The sequence below is a fragment of the Sturnus vulgaris genome, chromosome 2 (assembly GCF_052056855.1).
Source record: "Sturnus vulgaris isolate bStuVul1 chromosome 2, bStuVul1.hap1, whole genome shotgun sequence".
Lineage (NCBI taxonomy): Eukaryota > Metazoa > Chordata > Aves > Passeriformes > Sturnidae > Sturnus > Sturnus vulgaris.
The window spans coordinates 80,587,054-80,614,658 of NC_142244.1; the positions used below are offsets into that span (position 1 = coordinate 80,587,054).

The 27,605-nt window shown below is 47.6% G+C and overlaps 1 protein-coding gene and 1 long non-coding RNA gene across 13 annotated transcripts; both read left to right on the forward strand.

Annotated features, from left to right (window-relative positions):
• The first annotated feature begins 389 nt into the window (after window positions 1-389).
• On the forward strand, window positions 390-3,839 carry ZIC2 (Zic family zinc finger 2). The gene is made up of 3 exons (XM_014873339.2): window positions 390-1,467; window positions 3,223-3,386; window positions 3,582-3,839. The coding sequence occupies exons 1-3, from the start codon at window positions 465-467 to the stop codon at window positions 3,837-3,839; spliced, it is 1,425 nt and encodes a 474-aa protein (XP_014728825.1). The 5' UTR covers window positions 390-464.
• A 3,314-nt stretch (window positions 3,840-7,153) lies between these two features.
• On the forward strand, window positions 7,154-27,252 carry LOC148224868 (uncharacterized). Of its 12 annotated transcripts, none has more exons than XR_015801581.1 (3): window positions 7,154-7,312; window positions 8,412-8,513; window positions 10,365-13,745. It is a non-coding gene; the product is annotated as an uncharacterized LOC148224868 (long non-coding RNA). The 12 variants fall into 12 exon arrangements; XR_015801583.1 differs by having other exon boundaries at window positions 10,533-13,745; XR_015801589.1 differs by having other exon boundaries at window positions 13,378-13,745.
• Window positions 27,253-27,605: the final 353 nt, after the last annotated feature.

The window sequence follows — 27,605 nt, forward strand, 5'->3', positions numbered from 1 at the left end:
CGGGGGTCGGCGGCGCTGACATCCCGGTGGCGGCGGAGGAAGCGGGGGGGCGGCGGCGGCGTGTGCTCGGGTCTGTGTGTGAGTGTGAGTGTGTGTGTGCGTGCGTGTGTGCCGCAGGGAACGGCGAGGCGAGCCTTGCCCCCCCCCCGTCCCCAGCCCCGTCCCTCCCCTGCTCCCCCTCCCCTCCCCTGCCCGCCCCCGCCTCAGCTCCTTTAATACACTTTGGTTCTCCGCTCGCCTTTGGACTCTGCTCTGCCTGGCTCCGGATACGACTCCGCCGGCGGCGGCAGCAGCGGCATCGGGCCGGTGCGGGAGCGGGCGGCGGCGCGGGGACGCGGCGGCTGCCGGGGGGAAGCGGAGCGGCGGCGGCCCCGCGCCCGGGCGGGCGGGCGGCGGCAGCCCGGAGGCGGTAGCGGGGAGGCGGCAGCGGCGGCAGCGGCTGCGTCCCCGGAGCGGCGCGGACCATGCTGCTGGACGCCGGCCCGCAGTTCCCGGCCCTCGGAGTGGGCACCTTCGCCCGGCACCACCACTCGGCCGCGGCGGAGATGCAGGACCGTGAGCTGAGCCTGGCGGCGCAGAACAGCTTCGTGGACTCGGCGGCGGCGCACATGGGCGCCTTCAAGCTCAACGCCGGCGCCCACGACCTCTCTCCCGGGCAGAGCTCGGCGTTCACCTCGCAGGCGCCCGGTTACCCTGCCGCCGCCCTGGGCCCCCACGCCGCTCATGTCGGCTCCTACTCCGGGGCGCCCTTCAACTCTACCCGGGACTTCTTGTTTCGCAGCCGAGGCTTCGGGGACTCGTCGCCGGCCGGCGGACAGCACGGCATCTTCGGCCCTGCGGCCGGCAGCCTACACCACCCGCACACGGACGCTCAGAGCCACCTCCTCTTCCCGGGCATCCACGACCAGCACGGCCCCCACGCCTCCCAAAATGTTCTCAACGGGCAGATGCGACTGGGCTTGCCGGGGGAGGTATTCGCCCGGTCGGATCAGTACCGCCAGGTTTCCAGCCCCAGGACTGACCCTTACTCGGCCGCTCAGCTGCACAACCAGTACGGCCCCATGAATATGAATATGGGCATGAACATGGCAGCCCACCACCACCACCACCCAGGTGCCTTTTTCCGCTACATGCGGCAGCAGTGCATCAAGCAAGAGCTCATCTGCAAGTGGATCGATCCCGAACAGCTGAACAACCCCAAAAAAAGTTGCAATAAAACTTTCAGCACCATGCACGAGTTGGTCACCCATGTCTCGGTGGAGCACGTTGGGGGACCCGAGCAGAGCAACCATGTCTGCTACTGGGAGGAGTGTCCCCGCGAAGGCAAACCTTTCAAAGCGAAATACAAACTGGTCAATCATATCCGAGTGCACACGGGAGAGAAACCTTTCCCCTGCCCCTTCCCTGGCTGCGGAAAAGTTTTCGCCAGATCAGAAAATCTCAAAATTCACAAAAGGACGCACACAGGTAATTCGGGTTTCTTTCGGCAGATTTCCTCCGTCTGCCCTTGCCTATATATGTGTGTGTATATATATGTAAACAGATAGACAGTAAACGGATAGATCAGACGGAAAGATGTTAAATTAGGAGAGTGATAAAATAAGCTTTCAGTTTATTTTTTTAAACCCTCTTCATCACATGGCTGCGTTTGTTTTGATTTCTTCCCCAGCAGCATACACCCTCTCCCCCCTCCATTCCAGATTTCGAAAGGATATTTTACTAATTTGTTTTAATTTGGGAGTGAGAGCTGTAGATTCGTGCTGAGGGTCAGCGGAATCTTTCCGCAGAAAAGCGGAATGCGGTGCGGACCAGATTTTGCCGTCTTGCTAAAATACGGGAAGACATCTGTCCGTCCATCCATCCATCCATCTGAAACGCCTTAGTCATTTGCTCTACGCAATCTATTTGCATACAACTTCAGCGCTTGTGAGCATGGCTTTTATTTATGGATACCGAGAGAAACTATATAAATATGTGCAAAATCAATCATTAGTCCTAAATCTCGTTAGAAGTGGCAAAAAGTCCCTTTCTGGGAATGCTTTCCATTAAATTTAAATGGTGTGAGCAAGGCAATAAAATTTTCTCATTTAAAAAATTGTTTTTAAAGTCTCACTCGATGTGATTTAAGTGTTTTTGCAACAGTTTATTAAATTATGTAATAGGGAACAGAGGATTTGAGGTTCGGAAACTTCCACCCAAATCAGGTGGAAGAGGGTCGAGGGAGCACAGGCTTTCCTGATGGAAAATCTCCTGAGCCGAAGGGTAACAAAAATAAACGCATCCTCCCGCCTCATCTATTATTCATTTACTACTCCTGCCGGCTCAAACCGTGCCAGACTATTTCATAAAAGACGGCCAAATATTTTAGCGACTTCCACTCCAAATATTTACCCGGAGAAAGGCTAAAAATCTCGAGGCCTATTGTTTTCTCAAGTGCTAAGCCCGATGCGAGGTGCGAGACGAGCTTTAACAAGGTTTAAAATTTGAGAAATGTATTTGCATGAGATGCCTGCACTGAAGTCATTGTGTCTGAGCGGATGTCTTTAAGAAACAATTTAGGTGCTAATGGAATCTAATGTTAAATGCTTCCCCCTCTAAAGGCGGGGGAATGTGGAGTTCTCACCTCCAAAGTACTCCCCGGCATTTGGAGTCCTGGCAGCCGGGCGAGAGGAATCCCTATGAAAATTAAATGAAGTATTTTACAGACGTTTAGTTTTCCCAGCGGATGTGCGTTTATCTCGAATATCCACACACGAAACAATATGCCCGGCCTTAAATCTGTCGGTAATGGTTTCCAGTTTAACGGGATAACGGATTTGGTACCGAGGCGAAACGGCTCGGTGATGCCTGCTCTTTTTTTTTTTTTTTTTTTTTTTTTTTTTTTTTTAATCGTCTTTCCTCTTCAATCTCTTTCGGGGCTGACTATGTGTGTCGGTACCGGTCGAAATAAAACCAGGCAAGATGCCGGGACTGGGATATCCCCCGGGTTTTGCTAGGAAAACCAGGTGGGGGACGGGGGTTGCCTCGCTTCAGGGCAACGCGTGAGCGATGCGGCCCTCCTGCTATACGGGTACCGGGATACAGCCGACCTCTTGCTTTGGGAAACTGCTGGACGAAGCGACTGGGAGAGGAGGGCGAGGGCGGGGAAAACAGGCGCGGGGCTGCGCGGGGTTTGCGCGGGGGCGGCCGCGCTCACTCCGCTGCTGCGCCGCTCTCTTGCAGGGGAGAAGCCCTTCCAGTGCGAGTTCGAAGGCTGCGACCGGCGCTTCGCCAACAGCAGCGACCGCAAGAAGCACATGCACGTCCACACCTCGGATAAGCCCTACCTGTGCAAGATGTGCGACAAGTCCTACACCCACCCCAGCTCCCTGCGGAAACACATGAAGGTACCCGGCCCCGCAGCCGGCGGCGGGAGGCGGGAGGGCGGCCGCCCCGCACCGGGCGCCCCGACGGGGCGGCGGGCGGCGGGCGCGGGCCCCAGGGGCGGCGGAGGGCCGGGCCGGCGGCGGGGGGCGCGCCCGGGGGGCGGCCGCGGCCTCGCCATCCCCCCTCCACCCGGCCGTGTTGCCTTTGCCCCCCAGGTGCACGAGTCGTCCCCGCAAGGCTCCGAATCCTCCCCGGCCGCCAGCTCCGGCTACGAGTCCTCCACCCCCCCGGGGCTGGTGTCCCCTAGCGCCGAGTCGCAGAGCACCAACAACCTCTCCCCTGCGGCGGCGGCGGCGGCAGCGGCGGCGGCGGCGGCCGTGTCCGCCGTGCACCGGGGCGGCGGCGGCGGCAGTGGCGGCGGCGGCGGCGGCCACAGCGGCCTTTCTTCCAACTTCAACGAGTGGTACGTGTAGGGCCCCGCCGGACTGCTCTGCATGGCCCCGCCGCGCCCTTCCCTCCCCGGCGACGGCGGTGGCAGTGGCGGCGGGCAGGAGGGACCGAGCGAGCCCGCCGGAGACGCGCCGGGAGATGCCACCGCAGCCGCCGACAACGAAATGACGGCCGAGCAGGATGGGGACAGGGGGCCTTCATCTCCCCACACCCTCCCGCCTTCGCGTCCTCGTTTTTTTATTTTTTTTTTTTTTGTTGGATTTTTTTTTTTTCTTTTTGAGAACATTTTGAACCAGCAAAAAAATTTCCAAAAACTACGTGCTGAAAAAACATAAGAGAATGAGTAAATCAACAGAGGAACGGAAAGGGGAGAGAGAGAGAGAGAGAGAGAGAGGGAAAAAACACAACCCCAAGCGCCACCAACACATCACCCAACTAAAAGCTTCCCAAGCCGGCGGAAAGCAACTCTCCCTCCGGAGTCTTCAGACAAAAGATCAGAGACTCAAACTCCTCTGGTCCCCGCGCCTCCCCGCCCGGAGCAGCCAGCGCCCTCCCGCCCCACGAACTGTGTATATAGCGGCCTTCTCCTTCCTCCGGCGAGGTGGGGAACGAGGTTTTCCTGGATTCTCGGTGTATAGAAGTGCGTCCCGTTTGTAAACCGCGGATTGGTCCCTTTCTTCTTCTTCATCTTCTTTTTCTTCTTTTTCTTCTTTTTCTTCTTTTTCTTCTTTTTCTTCTTTTTCTTCTTTTTCTTCTTCTTCATCTTCTTCTTCTTCTTCTTCTTCTTCTTCTTCTTCTTCTTCTTCTTCTTCTTCTTTTTTCTCTTTCTTTTTTTCCCCCCCTCTTTCTCCCTCCCCGAGAAAGTGATGGACTTGTTTTCTTTTCTCCCACTCTCCCTCCCCACTTCCTTCTTTTCTCCTTTTTTAGTTCATCCCTAAAAAAAAAAAAAAAAAAAAAAAAAAAAAAGTAACGTGGAAGAAAAAAAAAAGGTTTCTTTTGTAATTGTGATATCTTGAATATTGTGTTCCTTTTTAAGAAGCAACTTGATTGTAAACTGCATTTCAACTATAGACTGGGGAAGAAATACCGTGCCAAAGTCTCCATTCTGTTACTCACACACATACACACGAACAACAACGCTTGTGAATGTATTTTTCTGTTAGCTGGGTTTACATGTGATGTTTTAGTGCTTTTGCAAGTTCAATTTGTTAGTTCCTGTTCGGAAGATTGTGAGGAAAAATAAACGTCGTGCCGTTAGCTTTTCCGTAATAACGCCCTTCCTCCTGTAAATACCTGTTACCATATTTATCCATTTGTAATTAAATTATGGTATTAACTTGCTACAGAGGAAACAGTATTTATAAAGAATGTTTCTTAACTATAAATATGTACAATTGTGAGCATAAACTGTTTAAGATTTTTTATTTGAAGGTTTAAGTGGTTTCATCATTTCTTGTGATATGTTTTGAGAGTAATGCATACAGAAATATAATAAAACGTGTTGAAACTGCACGAGCTGTTTCCTTTTTATGCCAAAGGCTCTCTAAAACCTGCTATAAGGTATGTGATGAGCTGAGCGGCGACTGCAAAACAAATGCTTGTAAAACTTCCGCTGGTTACTGGAACAGGATTCCTTCCAGCTGGGCTCTCCCGTCCAGATTGGAAAAAAAAAATCCACAAAAGCCCCTAAAACTTTGTGAAGCCTCTGAGCTGAAAGAAAAGGGTGAGGATGCATATTCTCTAAATTACTTGCAAGGCAAGATCTCCTTTAGTAAGATATTTACACGGAGAGAGCACATCTTCCTCCGGCTTCTCCCTTCCTAGGGCTCACCCCTCTCTCCCCGGTGCATGTCTGGCTGGGGAGATCATTGCCCCACAGCCTGAGAAAGCGGGGTGTTTCTGGGCAAAGTTGGAGGGGCAATGACAAGACTCTGAGCTCGGCTGCTTTGAGCCGTAGATCGTCCTTGCCTCCCGTCTTGTCATTTTTTTTTGTAGTCTCCATGCAGCCCAGGAGAGAAGAAAGTTGTGATGACCGAGAGCTCACATTTCCCCTTCGAGCTTTTTTTCTCTCTCTTTCTCTCTCTCTCTCTCTCTCTTTATTTTTAAAATGTATTTATTATTATTATTTTAAATTTATTTTTAGCCCAGAGAGCGGTTTGGGTTGTCAAATGAGTTCAGGGAGGGACGGAGAGCTGCCGGGCGATGACTTTCCCGGGATGCTGGCCCGGCGTTTGGCTCCACGTGCGCCGTCGGGGCCCGGCCGGGGGAGCCGCCCGTGCAGGGCAGCCGGACAGCAGCTCTCCGGGCACAGCCCGCCGCAGCGGGACAGACAAGGCGAGTGTGACAGCGGCCAGGAAATCGTGGAAAAAGTTCGGCCTTGTCAAGCCACCGAAATACACCCTGCGAAAAGGCAGTCCTGTGAGCCGGGCTCCGAGCGCCCTGCGGTGGCTGCGCTGCCTTCAGCGGCAGCTTGTGCAGCCCGGGAAAGCCCTCTGCTCCTCACACCCGGCCGAGCCCACCGCTTACCCCCCACCACGGGCCAGGCGTCGCTTTGGGTTTTTCGGGCTTTGTCCCGTGTATTCAAATACCAATAGAGTTGTCTCCAGCCGGAATGAGGGAGTTAGGTTAGATGAGGGTACACGGGGCCCTGCTCACTTCTGGGGTGAGAAGAGGGTTACCTACACCCAGGGGAAGGGGAGGAGGGAGGGAAAGACACCCCCTCCCCCCCGTCCCGCTGCTGACAAGGAAGTTTAGATGGCGAGCAGATCCGGAGCTTCCTCGCGGCCGTGCTCCTCCCAGGGCGGCCATCCCCGCGCACACGGCAGCTCCCCGGGTAATCAAACGGCTATTAAAACCTAATTTATGTTCGGCAGTAATATTACGTAAAAAAAATATTTATTAAAATCATTGGCATATGCCGCCTGCCCCTTGGAGACATTCGTGGGAAATGCAGCTGAGAGGATCCCTGCTTGTCCTGCCGGCCTCCCCGTAGCTGAAAAACCATACGAGGGTCCCGCTTCAGAGCCAGCCCCTGCCAGCCACCGTCTGCCCAAATCCCCTCGTGGGCCCAGGGGCGCAGGAGCAGCTCTGCCCAAGGGCCACCAACCTCTCTCCACCGTTCGCCGCCCCGATGGGCTCGGCTCCGGCCGGAGAGAAGGGCTCGGGAGCTGGGCTCCCCTTCTCCCTCCCCTTGGAGCCGTTTTGGCTTCGGGTGAACCCGGGGATGATCATTGAGAGGGGCAAGCGGCCTCCCTCTGGGCAAAACGCAGGTCGTGCGGCAGTAGGGACAGCCCCATTCCCTCCGGTAGGGATGCCTCTCCTCCAGTAGGCCCAGGGATGCGGCCGTGGCAATGAGCAAGCTCCCCCCCTTCCCTGTCCTACCCAGGCTGGCCTTGAACTTGACCCTGGCCTTGGCGCATCCAGCCCGCAGCCCCTCTCCACCCGCCTCCCTCGTGCCCTGACCCTGGCTCGGCCCTGCCACGCTTAAGGGAGAGCGGTAAGTCATCGGGTTCAGGGGCTGAGGTTTTTTAGGGGGTAGAGCAGCCAACACCCCTTTCACAGCCTTTTACGAGGGTGGCCCACTGGCCCCGAAGTCCTCTTCGCCTCTCTTCTTTGTCCACCTCAACACCCTCAACTCCAAACCCTCCCTCCCCCCAGCTTTCTCTCCTACACTGAACCTGAACTTGCCAAATCTCCCTTGTCCTGGCCCTGAAGACAATTTGGGAACCAATCTGGAGGGAGGCCTGAGGCTTCCCCAGCGGTCCCGACTCTGCCCTGGCATTCCGCAGTCCCCTCATGCCCAGCCACCTCGGGGGGGGTGCCCCGGCCGGCGGCCCGCACTCCCGGATGCCTCTGCCCCGACGGCTCCCGGGTCGCCTCGGCCCCACGGCCCCCGCCGCCGGTGAGCGGTGGGAGGCACGGCGCTGCCCCGCTGCCGGCATCCCGTGCCCAGCTGTGGCAGCCTCATTTGGTCGGCTATCCTGCGGCGGTGTGATTCTTCCTTTATACCGTGAAAAGCAGCATGGAGGGGTGGGTTAAATTTTTATCGTTATCATTAATAATGAAATTCTCTCCTAACTCTTCCTGCAGACCCCCTGAAAAGACAGATCATTTCCCTGGGAATTACTCTCTCCTCTCAAGCCAAAAAATTTGAGGGTCCGTCATAAAACAGGCTTTGCTTTTCCCCCTAAACCCGCAATTGGAGGGCAGTTCAGGGCTCTGCCTTCACCTGCCCCCGCTCAGCTCCACCTGGCTTGGCTGCTCTTACTGGCTTTGGGTTGCAGCCGGTGGCGGCAGAAAAACGAGCTCAAATCCAAAGGTAAACCAACCTCCCAAGAAACAAACAGACATGAGAACAGCCCGGACCGAAGTAGAATAAAATGCAGCAGCTCTCGCCCGAACCCGAGCGTGGAGCGGCTGCTGAGCCTAGCAGCAGTGCCGGCGGGACTCCGCAGCGGGCAAAGGGCTGCCCCTGCACGGCCAGCCCCCCGCCGCCCGTGCCGGGGGCAGCAGCTCGGGCTGCAGCCGCTCCGTTTGGCTCTGGCCAGACCTCCCCAAACCCGTATCAGCCTTTTAAGTTTCCCCTTTGTTTTCAGAAACTCGTACACGTTTCCTGCCGGCTATGAAGACATAGCAGGCTCCCCCAAACCTCTCCCCAGCCACAAGCGCACGCTAGACGTGCTCCTGGGCACAGCGAGGTATGTATATTTTTCTATTTGTCATCTTCACGCATGGTTGTGAGGGCTTTTTGGTGTTTGGTTTTTTTTGTTTTGTTTTGGTTTTTTGTTTTGTTTTGTTTTGTTGTTGGGTTTTTTGGGGTTTTGTTTTTTTGGGGGGGGGATTTGGTTGGTCTTTTTTAAATTTCGTGGATCCCTTTTTTTTTCTTCCTCTTCCCGCCCCCCCCCCCCCCCTTTTTTTTTTTCAATTCCTTTTAGGTTTTGGGGGTTTTTTCCCTATTGGTTTTGTGTTATTTTACTCTTTTCCCCGACCCAGACGGCCAGGAATGGAGCTGCATATAAGCACCAGATCAAGCATGAACTATTGTCCCACCCTGCAGGGCACGGTGCCCCCCTCTGTCCCAAAGTGCAAGTCTTCCCCAGTGTTTGGGGTTTCCTCATTTTTCTTTCTTTTTTTTCTTTTTTCCCCTTCTTTTAAAAATATATTCTCTGGACTATGTCTCTGTCTTTAATACTTTCGGGGGAGAAAAAAGAAGAAAAGAGAAGAAGGAGAATGACGAGACAACCGGGTGAGGGGAGACCTTCGCTAGAGGTTTCATGTCTTTAATAAATACTTCAAAGTGGCTGCCTAACTGCTGTCCCGAGAAAAGGAAACGCGGCACCAAACGGACCGCGGATCCCACTTCCTCGCAGTGCAGGAAACACGAGCAGGTTCCCCCGCGTGGTCCCAAGCGCTTTTCGATGAGGAGTGCGGGGGAGAGGGCAGGGACGAGCGGCGGGACCCGGAGCGGAGCGAGGGCTCCTCCAGCAGCCCCCTCGCCGCGCCGGGGCCCCACGCGCGGGATCAGCTGTTGCGTTCCGGAGGGGGAAGGACGCTCTTTTGGTGTTAAAAAGAAAATAATCGGCAGCTAAAGCAGGGGAGGGGGGTGGGGAGTAATTCAAGCTCCAGTAAGTGATTGAGCGGGTGTTTTACACGCGCGGCATCGCACCTCGCAGGGGGATGGGGGCGGCCGTGGGGCCCGCAGGGGACACCCGGAGTGACCCAGCCCGAGGCGGGCAGGGTTGGTCGCCACGGGATCTCCCCGACACCTGTCCGCGGGGGTCCCCGCACGGCGCCCCGGACGCCGCAGGTCCGTGGGTGGCCGCGGCCGGGGAGTCCCGGGGGCAGCAGGGACGGGGCTCGGCCCGACCCGCCCGGTCCGCGTTCCTGGCAGCGGAGCCCCTGCAGGGGACGGCGGCTGTGCGGCTGTGCGCGGGTTCGGGTTGGCTCTCTTGTGTACAGCGGTTTGCGGCGGGGGAAAAAAAAAAAAAGAAACCAGAAAAAAAAAAAAAAGCGCAATTTTCATTCCAACTTTTTTTCCCCTTCTTCTTCCTAGACTGCTAATTCCTCTGTGTGGGCAAACACCCTTTCTCCTTTGATTCTCAGTCACAGCGCCTAGATTAAATACCGGTTTTAATGAGAGCCTTGGCAGTGGCCGCATTAGGTGATGATAGTTATGAAGACTATCTGACCTGTTTTGATGAAGACGATCTGACCTGTAGGGAGAGAGGGAAAGGTCAGCCACATGCAGTGGCCAGATTTCTGCTTGTTCCCGGCACATGCTGCTACAATATTGATCCGCGGAGAAAGATAAACATAAAAGATAGATCGTATGTGCTGAATACTAATGAATGTGGCTTCCAGATTTTAATTGTTGTTGACTTTTTATTTCCACCGTAAACATTTTCTGACGTCCGTAGGGCATTTCTCCAGATTTTTTTTTAATTTGGTTTTAGTTTTTTAAATTTTATTTTGTCTTTTTTGATCTTATTTTGCTTATTTTATTTTTTTCCCCAATCTCTCAATGTGTCACTTGATGGAAATCTTCCCAGCAAGTTACTTTCCCTATCAGCAGAGGTGCAACCACCCGAAACCCAGCATCTCCTTTCCAGTGAAGGAAAACGCTCCTGGAAACGGGAAAGCTGCTCTGAAAGGCAACATCTCGACTTGGGATGCTCCTTTCGGATTCCTGCTACATTACTCACTCCATTCCTTTGCAGCAAAACGCTGCGGATGACACCAGAGTTGAGGGATTTTTTCCCCCTGCTCTCCCGGACTGGATTGCTACAAACCCAGCAGTTAGGCTGGAAGAGAGCTCTCCTTTCAAAGCCTCCCTAGTTTCCCAACTGTTCCCAGACTAATACATCTACGGGAGGCAAAGAGATGGAAACACGCCGTGCCTCGGGGAGAGAGGCATATGAGAGACGCTTTCTCCTCGGCTGTGCAGAGGGAGGAGGGTCCTTTCCGAAGGTTTTCGCTGTAATACAAAATTGTTAAGGATCATTCACTGCCCTGGCTGTCTCTTTAATTTTTTTTTTCTTCGAGATGGTCAAAATTAGCTGCAAACTGGGTAAAGCAGTCAATGAAACAGCTACCCCCAAACACGCGTTTCAAGTTTCTGTTGCTTCGCGAACGACCGGAGGAAGCACCATCGGCTATATAGTGGCAATTAACTATATCAACCTCACATTTAAGAAAAAGGGGGAGATATTAAACTCTTAATTCCCATAATTACAAATAATTTTCATGAAGAGAACTTCTAAAAGATTTTTTTCCCCCTCCCTTACACTTTCCAGTCTATTTTTTAACCCCTGAGTGATTTACTACGTAAGTAATTTTGGAGGATACAGTTTACAGCTTGAGTTATTAGACTGAACACCTCTGGCTGACACCACAACACCTTTTTTTTCTGCCTGCAGCTGTGAGTCCCAACCCCATTTTCATACCAAACTGCTGCACATTCCTTCACAATATAGGCTTCCTTCTTGCAAAGATCAAACACTCTGCAGCCAACGTGTTTATTTTAAAATACAGGAAAATTAAAACTAAACATGGACTTAAAAGAAAAAAAAGAAAAAACAAATGCATCATTTATTTCCCTGCTGTCTCTCCTACTAAAATAAATTAAAATAAAATTAGGAAGGAACGGCATAGACTGCTCCAATAAAATAATACAGTGACAGAGCCAAAACAGTTGTTTTCCACAGGAATGGTCCCTTCTGTTTGCTGTTATTTATTTATGTATTATTGTGGCTATGGTTTTAATTATATGTGGGAATATTAGGCCAAGATGCTGTAACCGTAGCCTCTCTTTAACACACTTTTCTTATTTGTTTAGTACCAGCGCTACAAGGCAAGAACAGGCACCATTAGGAAAATGTTTTCAATATTCTGTTTAAGAGCTTACAACAGGGAATCCTGGAATTACAGGAAAACCTGCAGGCCTGCTCCGTGGAGATGCCCGGCAGGACCAGGCGGATTTCGTGCTCCTCCGCAGGTTTCGGGGTGCGCGGAGGGAGAGGAATTGCGGGAGAAGTGCCCGGAGTGATTTTTACCTAGCAAAGCGGCATTTTGAAAGCCTCCTTGCTGTTCAGCAGCACAGACACTAGGATGCTTCTTAATTTTGAGCATGGTAAAGGTAGACTTAATCTCTGCTCCTTCCAGTAACCTACTGCCTACTCCTCCCCTGGGGATTGAGATGGGGGGGGCTTTGCTGCAAGTCTTTTTTCTTCCATCCCCTATTTATGGGTTTTGTTAGGTTTTTTTTTTTCTCCTTTTTTATTACATTTTTAATTTTATTTTCCGTGGAGGAGCGTACTCGGTGGTGTTTGCGTTGCCCATAATTTCCTCCTGCTCCTTCGCAAGTCTTTCCCCACGTCACCGGAGTGATGGGTGAGGCGGGGAGAGCGGGACATACCTGCCCACATTTATTTATCTGTAGTTATATCGAAAAAGAGATTACTTTAGAGAGAGAAAAAAAAAATAAAAAGCAAAGCGAAAGATCATTCGCTTTAGGAAACAGATGAAATAACTTCTCTCATCCCTCCAAATTATCCCCGATCCAAGTGGCTCCGAGGAGCTGAGCGAAGCAAGCGACGAGCCTGCACTGCGCTCTGGGTTGTTTGCGCAGTGAGGGGAAGCAGGACCAGCACTTGCCAAGCGGGGCCACGGCACGTCCCCCGCCACCCAAGGTCGGTCCCCGGGCCGAGGGTTCTCTGACCGCTCGCCGTCGCGGCCCGACGTGCGCCCAACAGCAAAGAGGAGCGGAGGGGCTTTCCCCGCTGAAAGCCCTCCCGTGCCGCAGGGATCATTGCTGCCCTTCCTGGGGCCTCGCCATTCGCTCTGTCCGCACCTGCCCAAGCGCTCCCCGACCCGCGCTCCCTTCGCCGCGTCCGCTTTCCTCTCGCTACCTGCGCGCTCGCTGCGCGCACCGCGGGGGCGGCAGTGCCGGGACGGCCAGCAGCGGGGCGCGGAGGCTTTCTCGTCTAGGACAAACGACACCCGCTAAGGCGAGGGGCTGTGGCCACCACACGTTCTCCCCTCTCCCCACTTCCCCCCCACCAAAAAAAAGAAAAAGAAAAAAAAAAAGAGGGAAAAGAGAGGAAGGCGAGTTTCTCGTTTTCAGCTCTTAAATGAAGTTCTGGGACTTGGCGAAGACAGCGCAGGTATCTACGGGTGGCCCCTTCCGCCCGCCGAGGCTGCCGGAGTCTCACGGGGGCGTTTGCAAGCTTGGTCCCCCCCGCGGGGTTTCCCCTCACCCGCGCACCCCAGCTCCGATGGTGATGTCGCTGCTATCCCTGGCGGGAGGTGCGTCGTAGTTGCCTGGGGCAGCGGGCCATCTGGCCCCCCGCGAGTGCCTCCCCTACCCTCCCGTCAGCGGCTGGCCCCTGCACTCCTCTCCGCACTTTCTGCACAGCCCTTGTGCGGGTGCCACGAGGTATTTGTGTCGTCTACAGCAGGTGGACTGCTGGTTCCGGAGAGGGATCCAGATCCTGCCCCCTGAGCCTTTCTTTTAATGGATTTGTAATAAATTGGCGCAATAACCTCACATCTCTCCCCGTCAAGGTGCTTCGTGCATACAGGGCTGGCAAGGGTGAACTTCGCGACTGCCCCGCCCTGGTCGGAGGGTCCGATACTCAGCGGCCAACACACCCCGTCTGCCTCCCGAGAAGTAGGAATCTAACCCCTCTCCGCCGGATTTTAACAAAAAGGGGCAGTTGCGTTTAATTAAAAGCATCCACTGAGGCCAGGGGAAACCGGGTTCAGGAGGTGCTCTCGCGGTTGAGGGGGATTTGACTTGCAAGTCCTTCGGGGTGCTCCTGCCCTCTGGAAAGGTTCCTGTTTCCACAGTATTAGGGGGAATGAACGTAAAAGTCAGAGACAGCTTTTGTCCTCAAACCCGATGAATCATTAAACGCAATTTTACAACGCGATGAAGAGTTAATTTTTATTTTTTGGCCGGTTTGTCCTCACCCGGGGAAGCGCTGAAAGCGGCTCCCCTCGCAAGAATACAAAGGGGATGTGCGTCCTGGCGCTTCCAGGCTTCGATTCCCGAGCCCGGCAACATGCATTCCTGCAGGCACGGGAACAGCTCCCCCAGAGCGCCCAGGTTCTACAGCGGGACCGCCCGTCCTGCTCCCGCTTCTCCCGCGCCGGTAACAGCGGGACGCCTCCGCCCCAGTGGGGCTGTGCATCCTGCTGCCCTGAATTTCACTGCCGGGCGAAACGCTGGACTTCCACCCGCGGGGCCACCGAGCGATGGGTCCCTGACTCCGCTCCTGTGCACCGGAGTGGTTTCGGGTCGCGTTTCCCCGTGCCCGTCATCTTGGTATTTCGGCATTTCGTGGCGACCTTTAGATGTCCTCCGCACTAGGTATGTAAGGTGCTCTTGGGCTTTTAGGGAGGCTGTCCTCGCCTCCCTGGCTACTTGGGCAACGAGGGGCGAAGTCCTCGTGGAATGCCTCAGAGTCAGCTCTCGGGAAGTACACGCGGGGCACACGCACACGTTGTGCCATCACTTTGTGAAATGTGCCTGTCAGGCTCCCACAGTCCCGGCCCCTCGTCCCCCCCTGCTCTTGCAGCAGCAGGGAGGTGAACAAACAAGGCTGCGGCTCCCTCCCGGTTTCCGGCACCCCCCAGGGCCCCCTCCGCAGTGGCCCCGGTGCTGGGAGCTCCTGGGGGCGCCCGGTTCTCCCCGCACCGCCAGGCGGGGTGCCGTACGCGCCGTCGGAAGAAAGAAACCTCAGGGGAGGCTTCGAGACGGGCTCTCCGGGGCGGGAGCGGTGTCCCCCGCCTCGGGGGGCACACATCTGTGGGGGTGGGGGGTGTGGGGGGGTGGGTCTGTGGGGCTGTGGGCGGCTTTGCACACACCGCGCCGAGAAGCGGCGTGGATGTGGCAGCGGCGGCGGCTGTCGGGGCTCAGCCCCACTCCCGGGCACCGGTCGGTTGTGAGGTCGTGCCGGTGCTTGGGGCCCTGTACCAGAAACCAGACCATTGGAAAATAGGCCATTGGTGTCATGCCTCTGAAGCAGCGGGAGAAGAGAAGAAGCAGTCTTTGCTACACTGTTTCTTACTTTGGTGGGATACATCCACATTCACGAGTCCATTCACACTAATGCCCTTTATCTTACACTTTCAATGCTTTCTAAGGGCATTCCGTGGGCGCATCCCACACAGCGTGTGGGCTCCTCCACTGCCAGCTCAGCAGATGCTGTGGCATCTCAGGCCCCCGGTTTGCTAGCCCTGTCTGCCCTCAGACACCCATGGAAACCCACACCTGCTTGGAGACGTGAATAAGATGGAAAAACGATGCTCCATGATACAAAAGGTAATATAAAATGTAATGGTAACCTAGTGCTGCAACAGTTATACGGGAAACCCCCTCATTTCCTTTGTCCATACAGTGGCAATATTTTCTTTCCAGAAAAGAGAATAACAAGCAGAAGGCACACGTAGAGGTGCAAAAAAACAGCTTTAGGGTCAGGTTCTTGCTTCCCGAGCAAAACCAACCAACCACCACTACCAGCCAAAAGAAATCTCATATATTTTATTTGCCTTCCATGGACTTGTATATTTAGCACATCTTTTATTGCCCCACTGTGCTTCCAGAAAGTTGCAATACCTTAGCCTGAAATCACAGGCTATGGCATGAACTTTTGGCAACTCTCACCTGGTACAGCTGTGAGAGGAGACTTAGTATCCAGCAGCATTCATTCATCCCATCACTCATGCCAGATATTAAGTGACTAAATCAGCTGTTGGGGTGGTTGATCGTACAGCCAAAATGATCAGCTCCCATGTGCAGCACACTAGAGATATCACTACCCAAAAGCCAGAATGACACTAACATACAAAACTCCCTCAGCCAATGGCTGGGTTTTAATAAACAATGATTACACCATATACAGATCATACCAGTTTTGCCATTATCAAAGAACAGCAGAAGATATGTGTGAGAATGTAACAGCAGAAGTTCTCAGGTTAGCCCAAGTTAGGGACCTGAGCATTGAAATTAATGGATATGTTAATCCTTCATCTTAATTTCTGCAGGAGATGAAGCAATAAGAATTCATGTAGGGATTTTTGTCTTTAAAATATGTTTCTTTAATACTCTCAAATAGTAATCCCTAAATGCATGACTTCTTACCTTCATGGGGTTTAAGTGGATTTTAAATAATTCCTAGACCTTGCACAGTCCTTATAGATAAATACCTTTTATCCTCTGCATGTATTTTGCTAAGCAAGTATCATGGTGGGGTGTATCAGAAATACCCAGATGGGCAATGCCATCATCTGTGGTGCTATCAGGAGTTGCTGAAGAGATAATTGAGGTGTCAAGAGGCTGCAGTGGGGATTGAGTAGCAAGAACTTATGAACTTTAAGAGCAAACAGACCTTTTTAATTCAATATTCTAGAATGGGAAAGACAAATAGAAATACCCCAGCAGAACTGTTTTCAAAGAATGTTTTCTATGAAATCTCAATGGTGTTATGGGCATATCCCATTTGCTTGAGAATATTTACTTTTCTGTTGGTTATTTGAGAGACTTTGATGTTTACTCAGCTGACCCGTCCTGATTTCTTGCCCTTTGTTGCCCGTAGGCACCTTTTGTCACCGCATGCCTACATACTTTATATTCAGTTTCCATACAGATCAGAGTTGTCTCTTGGGCAAGCCATACAAAATGAAACCTCCAGGTTTATTTCAGCTGATTTGAACTGCTGCCAAGGCAAGGGCCACATTGTCTCAGGGACTGAGTTTTAAAAATCTAGTAAAGAACAGAACACTCAATTACTATTTATTTCCAGAAGGCATTTCTGTGTCTTCTTATGGTTGAATTTTATGAAGACTCACCCCATCAAATTCTAGTCCCAAGGTGTGGTGTGGTTTTATACGTCAGTGAGGCAGTTTTCCTCCCACCAAAAAAAAAAAAAAAAGGTCCCTGATAGTTTTAAATCTAGCATGATTGAATGCTTGATTGTGATCGTTCTGTAAAGGAGCTGGAGTTCAATAAATAAGTAGACAATCAACCTTTTTTAAAAATTTTTATTTTTAAATTTTTATTTAATGTCTTTTTTTTCAGGACAGGTGTTAGTGAAACGGAAATGTTTCTATAAAACAAGGACATTGTTACTCTACTTTAAAAATCTATGTAAAATACTGAATTTTATAAAACTCTGTGCAAAATTGTTCTTTGAGACATATTCGAATTCCTAGTATGATAAAGAAAACTGAATTTTAGGCTTCTGTGTCTATAGAATTACAGAATTACAAAATTCTTTGACCTCTTCTTCCACGTAGATGCCCAAACCACACTGCATACCCCACGAAGTGGTCTTGCTTGCTAGCTTTGTGAGCAGTCTTCAGTGAAGAAGCCAGGTACCAGCAGGGGATGAAGAGTGACCATCTTTCTCTCCCCAGGAGGTGATTTCATCAGGTCAGGATTAAGGAAAATAGCAGGGCAGGTTGGAATATCTTGCAGGACTGTCAATCCAACATCCTCCAAGAACAGTACATTCCCATAAAACTATAAAAAAAATGTGTGCTAACTGCAGCATATGAACAGAAAACCTATTATGAGCCTCTAGAAAAAGAAATCATCTGTCTACTTGGGAAAAGTAAAAAGCATATGCTTGAAGCTGTTGTCATATAAACACATGCCTAGAACATGAGCTTTTCCAGCATGCAAATAAATTGACTTGTCACTCAACATAGTCTCTATATACTGAAATTTAAAGTAATTAGAGGAGAGTTGCTTGGCTCTAATCACAAATATTTTATTTTAATAACACTCAGGATATTTTCTGCATTTCCAGAGGTACTAGATTTCAGTTTGCTACAGTTAATGTAATAGAAAATTGTGTAGTCATTATTGACTGCAACTGCCAGCATACAATTTGAGAATTAAAGTCCAGTGTGGAAAACTGGTGATGAATATTGAAAGTTTGGTTTTGGAGTTGGTTTTTGGGGAGATACAAGGGGATGTGGAAGCTGGTTTCAGAGAAAACCAAACAGTCACAGACATAGCACTGTCTGAAATCAGTGGGTTGGTCTGTGAGTTCAGGCTAGTTTGGTCCGACAGGAACAGATAACTGGAATTTGAAGTTTATGACAATGGATTTGATAGTATGTGATTATATTCAATATATCCCCCTGTATTAGCGTGACTGCCCATTTCTCATGAGGGTCAGAATGTTCTCATTAGTAAATTGGCCTGCATGATCCAAAAGTGTTTTCCCTGTGGGCTGAAACGAAGTGCTGCCCTAGGGAGAAGGAGTATGGGCATGGGGGTTACCAAGTCCCAGCCTTTCTGATTAGGGCCCTTCAGCACTGTGCCAAGCACAGGCTGGTGAGATCTGAACAACACCCCTGTCCCAGGGGTTTGGCCCTTCTACACAAAAGAGCTTGGTGCTCTCTTTGCAGTTCAACATCCCTGTGATCTGTCTTTCTTTTCTTTTCTGTAAAGGTACAGAGGCTCAGGCTTACGACTCAAATTGTAGGGGACTCTAAAGAACTCTTGATGCAAGGGAAACCTGCCTGTTCCCATCACAGATGGCATCACCTCGTCATGGGGCTTAAAAGGGACCTAAACATCTGTGTTTCTAGTGACACTGACTAGATCCTTTTGTCCTTGATTAAATTTCACCTGAAATTGTAATTGGAAAAACATTAAAGTTTTTCTTGACAAGGGGATGGAGGCAGTGTCTGGCTGTGTCCTGCTGGTAGCCAGAACTGAGAACCTTCTCTGTCTGTCCACTTCCCAGGGGCTTCTTGGGTGACCTGGCTTGGGTGCCCACTTACTAGCAGGATATAATGAGCGCTACTCACATGTCAACATTTCACTGTTCTGATCCCACACAAATTGCTGTGCTGTGAGAGTTGATGGAAAAATTGTGAGGATTTAGAAACGGAGTCAGGGTTTACAAGCATGTAGTGCCATGAGCCTGTTTTGCTGTGTGGGGCTTCCCTCTGGAAACCCCAAATCACTTATACTGGAGTGGCACTGAGTTATCTCTCAGGAAGTGATTGTCACTTAAAAGATGGAGACCCCCTCTAACGAATTAATTCAGCCTTTCTCCTCTGACATCAGCAGATTATCCCTGTGAAGGCACTGGACCCATAGAGTTTTGTTAAATTTTCTCCTTTCAATGATACAGTTAACCTCATAAGTATAATTTCTTTGGGAAGATACTTGAGCATTTTTTTTCTCCCAACATTTCTAAGGATTTTCAGTATTTCCTTCCTGTTACTTTAAATTTTACTGTCTTTAAGATAAAAAAAAATCCATTTTAATTTATAGAAATTATTTTAAAAGGAATTAAATGCTACCCTGCTACAGTACCAGCTACAGATATGCTCAGGGGTATGAGCAGAGAGCAAAAGCAGCAGTCAGGGACATAGATTGCTTTTCTTGCTGCACTTTAAGGGGTAAAAACTGCAGAAAATCTAGATGCCCAATTCATGCAGAACAATTGTCAACCTTTGATAGAACTGACAAATAATACAATCCCCTTGTTTTATTGCAGCAATATCTTCACACTCTGCTGCTTTGGGGTTGAAAGAGAGACTGCAATATGAAGTCTGAGGCCTCATGACTATATGACACTTCCCATACGACATGAAATGATGAAGGGGAGAACAGATTACTTGCTTTATTGATGAAATATTTAAGTTTTAGGACCTGTAGTCTCAATCCTACAGTCTCCATATTCCACATACTTTTGGGAACACAGATGAGAAAACACACATTTCTGGGAATCATAAGGCAATGAGCACATAACCTGGCTCACACCTGAAATCTGACATATTGTATATACTTAGCTTGTTCATGTTCAGCTTATACAGTAAACACATCAGCAAATGATTACTGGTATCTATTATACTTAAGGTTGCCAAATATTTTCAATTTAATAATCTCCTTTCCTTTTTTTCATGTGTTCAGTTTTCCTAAAAAAATATTCTGTGGCTTTGAATTTCCTCTCTGTGGCTTTTGCCCCTAAATGATTTTCCTAAGTCCTTTTTTTACAGTGCTCTTTCATCCACTTTTGAAGTGGTGATGGTTAAAAAAAAAAATGAAAGCAGAAAAAAACTGGTTTCCACATAGACTAAAACTCCCAAACTACGAGAGTCACAGCAAAGTTAGTGTGGACATAACTTGCATTGAAGACCAGTGTTCTCCAGTCAGGTTTTGATTAATTTTCCACTAATTTTGACTGTTTTGTAGTAGGAACCTTTCATTTGGGGAAAGAAATTTAAGAAATTTGACTGGAAAGGCAGATACTTCAACATAGGTTGTCCTCAATCTGAAGCCTCCAGATATACTATGCTCATTAAGTGTCCCATTCCTCTGTCTGCATTTTTGTTTCTAAGAGGCAGAGCCTGTACCCTCTTTAGGATGAATAACTTGGAAAGAAAGAATTTACAAGCTCCACAAGTTTATTGGTTCCAGATTTCTTTCCTTTCCTTTTTTCCCCATCCACACATAATTTGAGATGCCTTCTTCTTAAAAGTTTAGATAAATATGTTGAAAACATTAATACATCATAAAGGTCAAAAGAGTAAGCATTCAAGAGTCATCCAACCTCAAGAATTATTGTAGAGAGATTTACACGATCTATATCCATCTCAGAAGACATAGTATCAAGGACAGTTACAAACTTGCTCCAGCATTCAATCTTCCCGTAAATTCATATCCTGTTTAATTCTTTGCTGAAACATAAACTAGAGGGAAAAGAGGTTACCACATTACCAAAAATTAACGTGAAACTCCTCTGGTCTTAGTAGGCAAGATGTGGATAACGTTGAACAAAGAGTGCATTGTCACTGCAACCTCGGCATTTTCCAGGTAAGCTTTCAGCCACCTAGAGACTGACCTCATACAAGAAGTCTATTACTTTTTTCAGCGGCATAAATAATTTCAGGAAAATAAATAGACTGCTCCATATACAGCAAACTAAATGAATTATAATTTAGAGGGAAAAAAGCCCAAGCAAAACTTAAACCCATAATGATGTTACTTTATAAGAGTGGCTGCTAGGTGTGTATATCCAATTAACATTGTCTCTACAGATTAGTTCTGTTAATCTGAAACAGCACCAGTTGCACAGACCAAGACAAGCTAGGAGCTTCTTTGACATCTCTTTCAACTCAGAAGGATGGTTACTCTGCATTCTTCTCCTTTTTATTCTGCATTCTTCTCCTTTTAGGGACTTCAGGACAGCAACGTTGGGCCAGTTGTGAGGAATTATTATTGCACTGCCACTGAGGAGTCAGGCTGCAATGTTGTTGTTTTAAAGTGCAATCAAACTCAATTTTCTCTCTAATCCTTATTTTCTAAGAAAGTTATGGTCAGGATTGATAAATGCTCAGTATGGCTGTGGGTAAATCCTAAATCTAAACTAAACTTTGTTTTGGGATGAATCCGAAATTAAAATTGTTCCATGTTTTCCGCACCCCTAAACAGGATTAAATCTTGACTCTGAGAAATCTCTGATGGAGAGCAGCAACAGCAGCAGGAGCCAGAAACACACCAGCTGCTAAAAATCAGGAAGGCTGAAGAGTATTTGTTTCCATGACAGACATCACCTGACAGTTGTCATGGGTAGCACTATGAGAGGTAGGTACTGGGAGGTGATGGTAAAAATATTCCTTTCCCTCTAAAAAATAGCCTGAACTTGTATTTTGCAGTTAAGTGAAAAGATATTTACTTTTTCTGAACACACCATGGAAGCTGATGATACTGAACAAACTTGTCTCAGATCATTTATAGGCTCAGTGGCCTAGGAAAGTTGCTTTAACTAACTGAGTATTAAGAAATAGCTTTTTGTCTTCTGTAGCACCTTTTGCTAGAATGCCCCGTTTTGAACAATGAGAAGCCAGTACAGCTTTTCAATAGTTTTTGTATTTACCCACTCCACAGCTGCAGTGCTAAGATATTATTTAACTGCAGCTTTTTGTTATTTCCAATATCATCATTCACATCTTTCAAGAACCATCTAACACTTTTCCCATATGTATTAGGAAAACAACTGCAGGCCAGGGAACATTGCAGTATCTGGGTGTATTTTCCCAGATATTCACATTACCTGTGAATAAGAACTGAGGAAGAGGCCTCTATCTCTTCCTCAATTCTGCTTATACCTGAATGAAATTACATTTCCTATTTGACTGTATGTTTTATTTCTTAATCACTTTTCCTCCCCCTCAACAATTACAAAAGGATAAAGAAAAGATGGAATTGCTTATGTGAAACAAAAGCAGCATAGCCTCTGTAGGAAAAAATATACCTTTATATATAGCAGGTTTTAAAGAAAAGTTATTTTAATTAAATAATTAACAAAATAATAAATGCAACATAATGCAGCTTGGACTACATTATTGTTAGAGAGGTCAACTATTCTCCCTTACAAATTTTATCAACATCTTCATGCTACCTTAAAAGTGTTGAAACCCTTACGTTCTGCCTACAAAATCTACTGGAAGATCTAGTGAGGAGAACAAAACAAAAAACAAAAAAATCAGAAAACCAAAAAAACCAACAAAAAAGGTGAATAAAGAAAATCTATTCCTTGGGGCAATTTCTAAGGAGTTTCTTTCCTGCCAAGAATCAATGTCTTTAAGGATCATGCAGCACTCGGTGCCAAATGTTTTATGGCACCATACTCCAGCTGGCAATGGCTTTTGGACCGTAGCTTTGGCAGTGGGAGCAGGGTGAGCTGACTGCTGTGTTTCTGAATGTAGCATGGTTCTGATCTGACAGCCTTGGTGTGATCCAGAAAGTCACCTTATTGCTTCCTGAGGACGTTTCACAAGCAGATTAGGTGCCTGGTCACATGGGGTGAAATATTTAAAATTAAACACTTACATTCAAAAGACGATATACCTGGTGCCTAATACTGGTCAGGGAGCCCCTCACAGCTGGGTTAAAAACTTGTTTTCAGCGACGTCCTGACTGATATGGGAGAAGTTTTAAGTGAGGTGGGCTGAGAGCTGTTGAAGGGTCGAGAGTTAGAGCATGACTTTCCTGGGGAGCCTTGTAAGTGAAGAGCAGCTGAGTGGGGGCCACATCTCTACCTCTGGATCGTGGCAGAGACAGGAATGCAAGAGTTATGAAGCCAGGAGGAAGGCAGGCAAGAAGAAACATCAAATACAAACCTAGGGGGTAGGGCAGCCAGCCAGAAGAGGGAAGACACTTAGCCAAATACATAAATAATCTTGGGAAGCCAGAGTAGAAGTCAGTAATTCCTCAGTGCCTGCAAACCTGTGGTTAAGGAGCTGAGACTGGATCTTCTGAGGCAAAGCCATGCCCTGCAGAAGACAGCCTCCAGCCACCCTGACCACCTTGCATAGGGATCCAGATGAAGAATAATTTTTTACTGAAATCACATTTTTGTACCATTTTTATCCCCAGTGCAATGGCACAGTAAATCCAGTTTACCTTATTACACAGCTTACCTTACAAGGAAAGGTAAACATATATTTGAAGAAGCAGAGCCAAGAGAGTGTATTTGGTCTCCATACTGAGTTCCAGACTCAGCAACCTTGCTGTCTTTAGTTTAACATGGTGTTAAATACAGAACCTACTTGGATAAGAACCTGGTGCATGAACATTTGAGTAGCTGTAAAGCATAGATTGCATAGTTCTCAAAAAAACATCTTCATAGACACACTGAAGTTTTTGTTAGGAGGGGAATGCTAACATAACACAAAGTAATAATTCTGGAAATAGGGGTGAGGTTTATTCTGTCTTTTCTTTAAAGTGATGTGGATAAATGCCAATATTTCATACATACCTCTAATAAATCGGTGCACCTAAACAAAATTATTTCTGGAAAGTTTGAAACTTTCCACAGCTTGTAACTCAAAAGAGTTAGTGCCTGTGGTCTTCATACCTTAGCCAGATGTGTACTGAAAGACAACCAAATGTTTACTTTTGAGATATATTTCCACATATGCCAAGTTTCCTATCTCTTTCTGTAATGACATTTTGTCACAAAACCCGAAGAATATCCACCTAAGAAAAAATGCTAAATGGCTGAAATGGTAATGAACTGACTTATCTGCTGCAAGAAGCTGATATATGTCTGAATATCTGTCCCAAAAGAGAAGAGGAGGCAAAACCATTAAATGGCAAGCCATTTTAAGTGCTTAAGCACTTGCTTAAGGCAAGTGCTCTGTCATCAGCAGGAAACTACTTTGTCACTGACTGTGACAGAGTTTGCAAAATCTATTAAGACATCAGATGTATAAAGAACTAAGAAAAACACATTGTAAGTGTATTTTATGGAACAAAGTTCTTATTGCCATAATGCCTTTAGAATTGTAATACTCTGAAAACAAGAAATGTTGTAGATGCATTCACTTAGACCCTTAAGTTTTAAAATAAATTCAGGGACTTATGCAGACTACAAAAAATCTATGGAACAATAGTAATAAATGTATTGGAAAAACAAAAAGCGAGCAGTAATTTTCTGCAATAATCCACTGTCTCATGTGAGACGCACTCTCTGAAGTTAACGGGAATTAAGGTGGATTTACAGAAGGATGTGGCCCAAATTTGATTTACAGGGGGACCTACAAGAGGGAAAGGCCTGATTTGTAAAGGAATCAGGCTTCAGAGACACCCATGTAAAATGCTGCATGGTTTTTAAATTGATGTTTACTAAACAGTAGTGTATTATGGCATAAAAGTCATGATCTAGTCCTGTGAGATGTCACCAAGAAATGTGGCCCTTCACTCATTTTCCAGCTGAGTCAGAGTTCAGTGTTTTGGAGAAACTCTCAGGCACACACCCTGCTGCAGGGCAGCTAACACAGCACTGCTCCATGGACCTGAGGCTCTCATCAGAGGGGTCCTCAGGAGACACAGCCATTCCCCATGCAGGAGAGGTCTGTGGCAACCTGCCCTTTCTCAAAGCAGATGAAGAACAACAATTCCCTCCTCTGCACAAGGTACAATTTTCAAGGATTTGTAGGTCAGTCATATCTCAACCAACATCCCTGGGGTTATTCATAGATACTTTTAAATAAAGAAGTATTCTATCAAATGTTATCCTTTTAACTCCCAGACCTTTATTCCATAGAACAGGATAAAAAACTGTTTGCAAATTTTTCAGAGAGAAAAAAGAAGGATATTTTGCACTGTCTTGAGTCTTGAAGATTTCTGCATTGTCTTGATCAAAAATCCCATAAAATTTCCTTTGAGGAGACTGCAAGAAAGCAGATCTTTGTGTGGAATAGACCAGGAAGTAGTATGGAATAAAATATACCATGGGCTACAGCTTTGCTATATCAGCTGTAATAACTTACTATTGACATTTGGTCTTTGAAAAACATATTTTCTTCTCCACTGCAGGCTAGAAGAGCGGACTACAAACAATATTTAAGCAAAACTGGAGACACAATACTATTCCTTAAGTAAAGCATATAAGAAAAGCTGAGGAAATAAAATATCCAGGTTTAGAGAAAAGTGTGAACTCAATAATCTTTAAAATATGTCAAACTGATCTGTCAGTTTCTCAGACAGAAGCCCTCAAGCCATCAGAATCCATATAAAATTTAGAATTTAGGAACTGAAGCTAAGAGGGATGCAATTGGCACTTCTGAGGGTTTGATTCTCAGGTTATGAGCACTGTGGTCTCAGATATAATGAAATGTGTATATCACACCAGTACATGAAGTTTGGAGGAGAGAGTGAAAAAAAAAAAGATGGAAAAGAAAACAGACATCAAAAGAAACTTCAGCTCCATGTAGTAGAAAACTATTTGAACACACGGAAATTGTATAGCCACATCTGTGAATATAAAAACAACAGAGAAAAGGACAAATTTTCCTTTTTTTTAAAATAATCCAGTGACCAGAAGGTACAGTTTTCACAGGAAACCAGAGTTGTTCTGGGTTTGTTATGTTCAGGTAAGACTGATGGTTGCTATCCCTGCTCCTCATTCTGGGTTGTAGTGAAAACCAGGTTCTGTGGAGTGCAGCAGGAGTGGGGCTGTCCCATGAGTGGGGTGGGGTGCTGCATGGAGCTCAGGGCTGGCTATGACCCCTGATGGGTGCTGTCCCATGGGTGCCAAGAGTTCTTGACACTTTTGGGAACCAGTGAGGAGAAAAGCTCCCCATAGTGCTGGGCCTAGCCCTGGCCAGAAACAGTGCAGAGATGTGGCTGAGGTGGGGTATGGCTGAGCCAAAAGAGAATCCTGTGCCCAGGAAGGTGGAAGTCGTGCGCATGGAGGTCACTGGGAAGACTGTCGAGGAGAGTAGGGATTGAAGGTACACTCAGGGACCTGACACAGAAGTCACAAATTAAACCAGAAGCATTAGTCTGCTCAGGGATTTGAAGTATTCTGGTAAAGACAGTTTTGTGGGAGGCTACTCGAGCAGAAATGTGCTGTGCTGTTGTCTTCTCCACTCAAGCACTTGCTAGCACAGCCCAGGAGATTATTCCTCATTATTTGTTATTTCCCATGATTAGGAAGGCAGGATCTCTTACATCATCTCAAAGTAACAAATACACCATGGCACCACTGAAATAACGTAGGCAAATGCTTCCTCACCAGCACAGCAATGCAAGCAAGCTCCAGTTTTCGCCTGATTGCTCCAGTTCCCAGCAGAGGACAGTCCATTGCAGCCGTGCAGCCCAACACCCAATTCTGTGTGCAGATTCCCACTTTCTGCTTTTGAAAACTCAGTCCAGATTTCCTTTCACTCTGGGGCTTCATGAGCTGTGGATGTGTTTTCAAATACCAAACACACTGACTGCATTTTGGAAGGGTCTCACTGTAAACACTCAATGAGTTTTTCCTGCAAACTTCATTGTTACAAAATTACAAATGACATGGAAATGAAAACAGGTCAAACCAAATTACAAACATGCATTTTCTGTTAAGAATCCATTTCTCAATGTATGAACTCATTTTTTTGGGAAGTATGCCAGAGCATTGTTTTGAATTTATGTCTATCTCAACCAACATGGGATTACAAATATGAAAAAGATGCCAGAACTTATTGTAGGCAGAAGAATGCGGAAAAAAGGATCAACTTTTGCTTAACTCTGCTATGCAGTATTTTGTATCTGTGTCTGTTACTGGTTGTATGGGATACTCTGGACATTTTAAATTCAAATCCTTATGGGGTGTAATAAAATGGCTGGTGTTATAAAATGCCAACAATCCAAGTAACACACGTCCAACAGGTAATAAAGATACTCTCTAATGGCACAGTCATTAGCAAGAAGCCTTCATTAGAGGCTGGTAATGTCCTGCTCCTTGTAGGCACACATTTAGCACCTGATTCAGTGTTGCACCATATGACTGTGAAGACCATGGCCTGACTACTTCCCTTCCTTCCTAGCTTTAAAGTTTCTACTGTTCCATCTTCCAAACTGGACAATTAATATTTCTCAGTGGAGTAGATGTCCTTCATTGGCTCTGGACTATTTGTGAGTTCTAACTCCTTGTTATATATATACAGTAATTTATTCTGAGATGTCCCTAATTCCTAAAAAATATTCCATTTAAATACTATATATTGCCAGTAAAAGGACTAATATTCTAAAAATATCTGTTTTCAGAAACAGATGCTGACACATTTTTCCTGGGGATGCTTTAAGCAACTGAAGAGCAAATTTAATTAGGGTGCTGTAAATTGGAATGACTCTACTGATCACAGTTGAGTTCTTGTTTCAGTGTAATTGGTATAAAAACTTCTTTCTGCCTTCCAAACGGTTTTTTTGAAAGTGGAACTACCATGACTGCAAAAACTACCAGCAGAAGTAGAGGAGCAGGTGGAATAAT

Excerpts from the sequence above, each read along its gene's own strand:
- ZIC2 (XM_014873339.2), top strand. The coding sequence starts at position 465 with ATGCTGCTGGACGCCGGCCCGCAGTTCCCGGCCCTCGGAGTGGGCACC. Across the intron at positions 1,468-3,222 it reads TCACAAAAGGACGCACACAG|GGGAGAAGCCCTTCCAGTGC; the intron begins GTAATTCGGGTT and ends GCTCTCTTGCAG. Across the intron at positions 3,387-3,581 it reads CCCTGCGGAAACACATGAAG|GTGCACGAGTCGTCCCCGCA; the intron begins GTACCCGGCCCC and ends TTTGCCCCCCAG.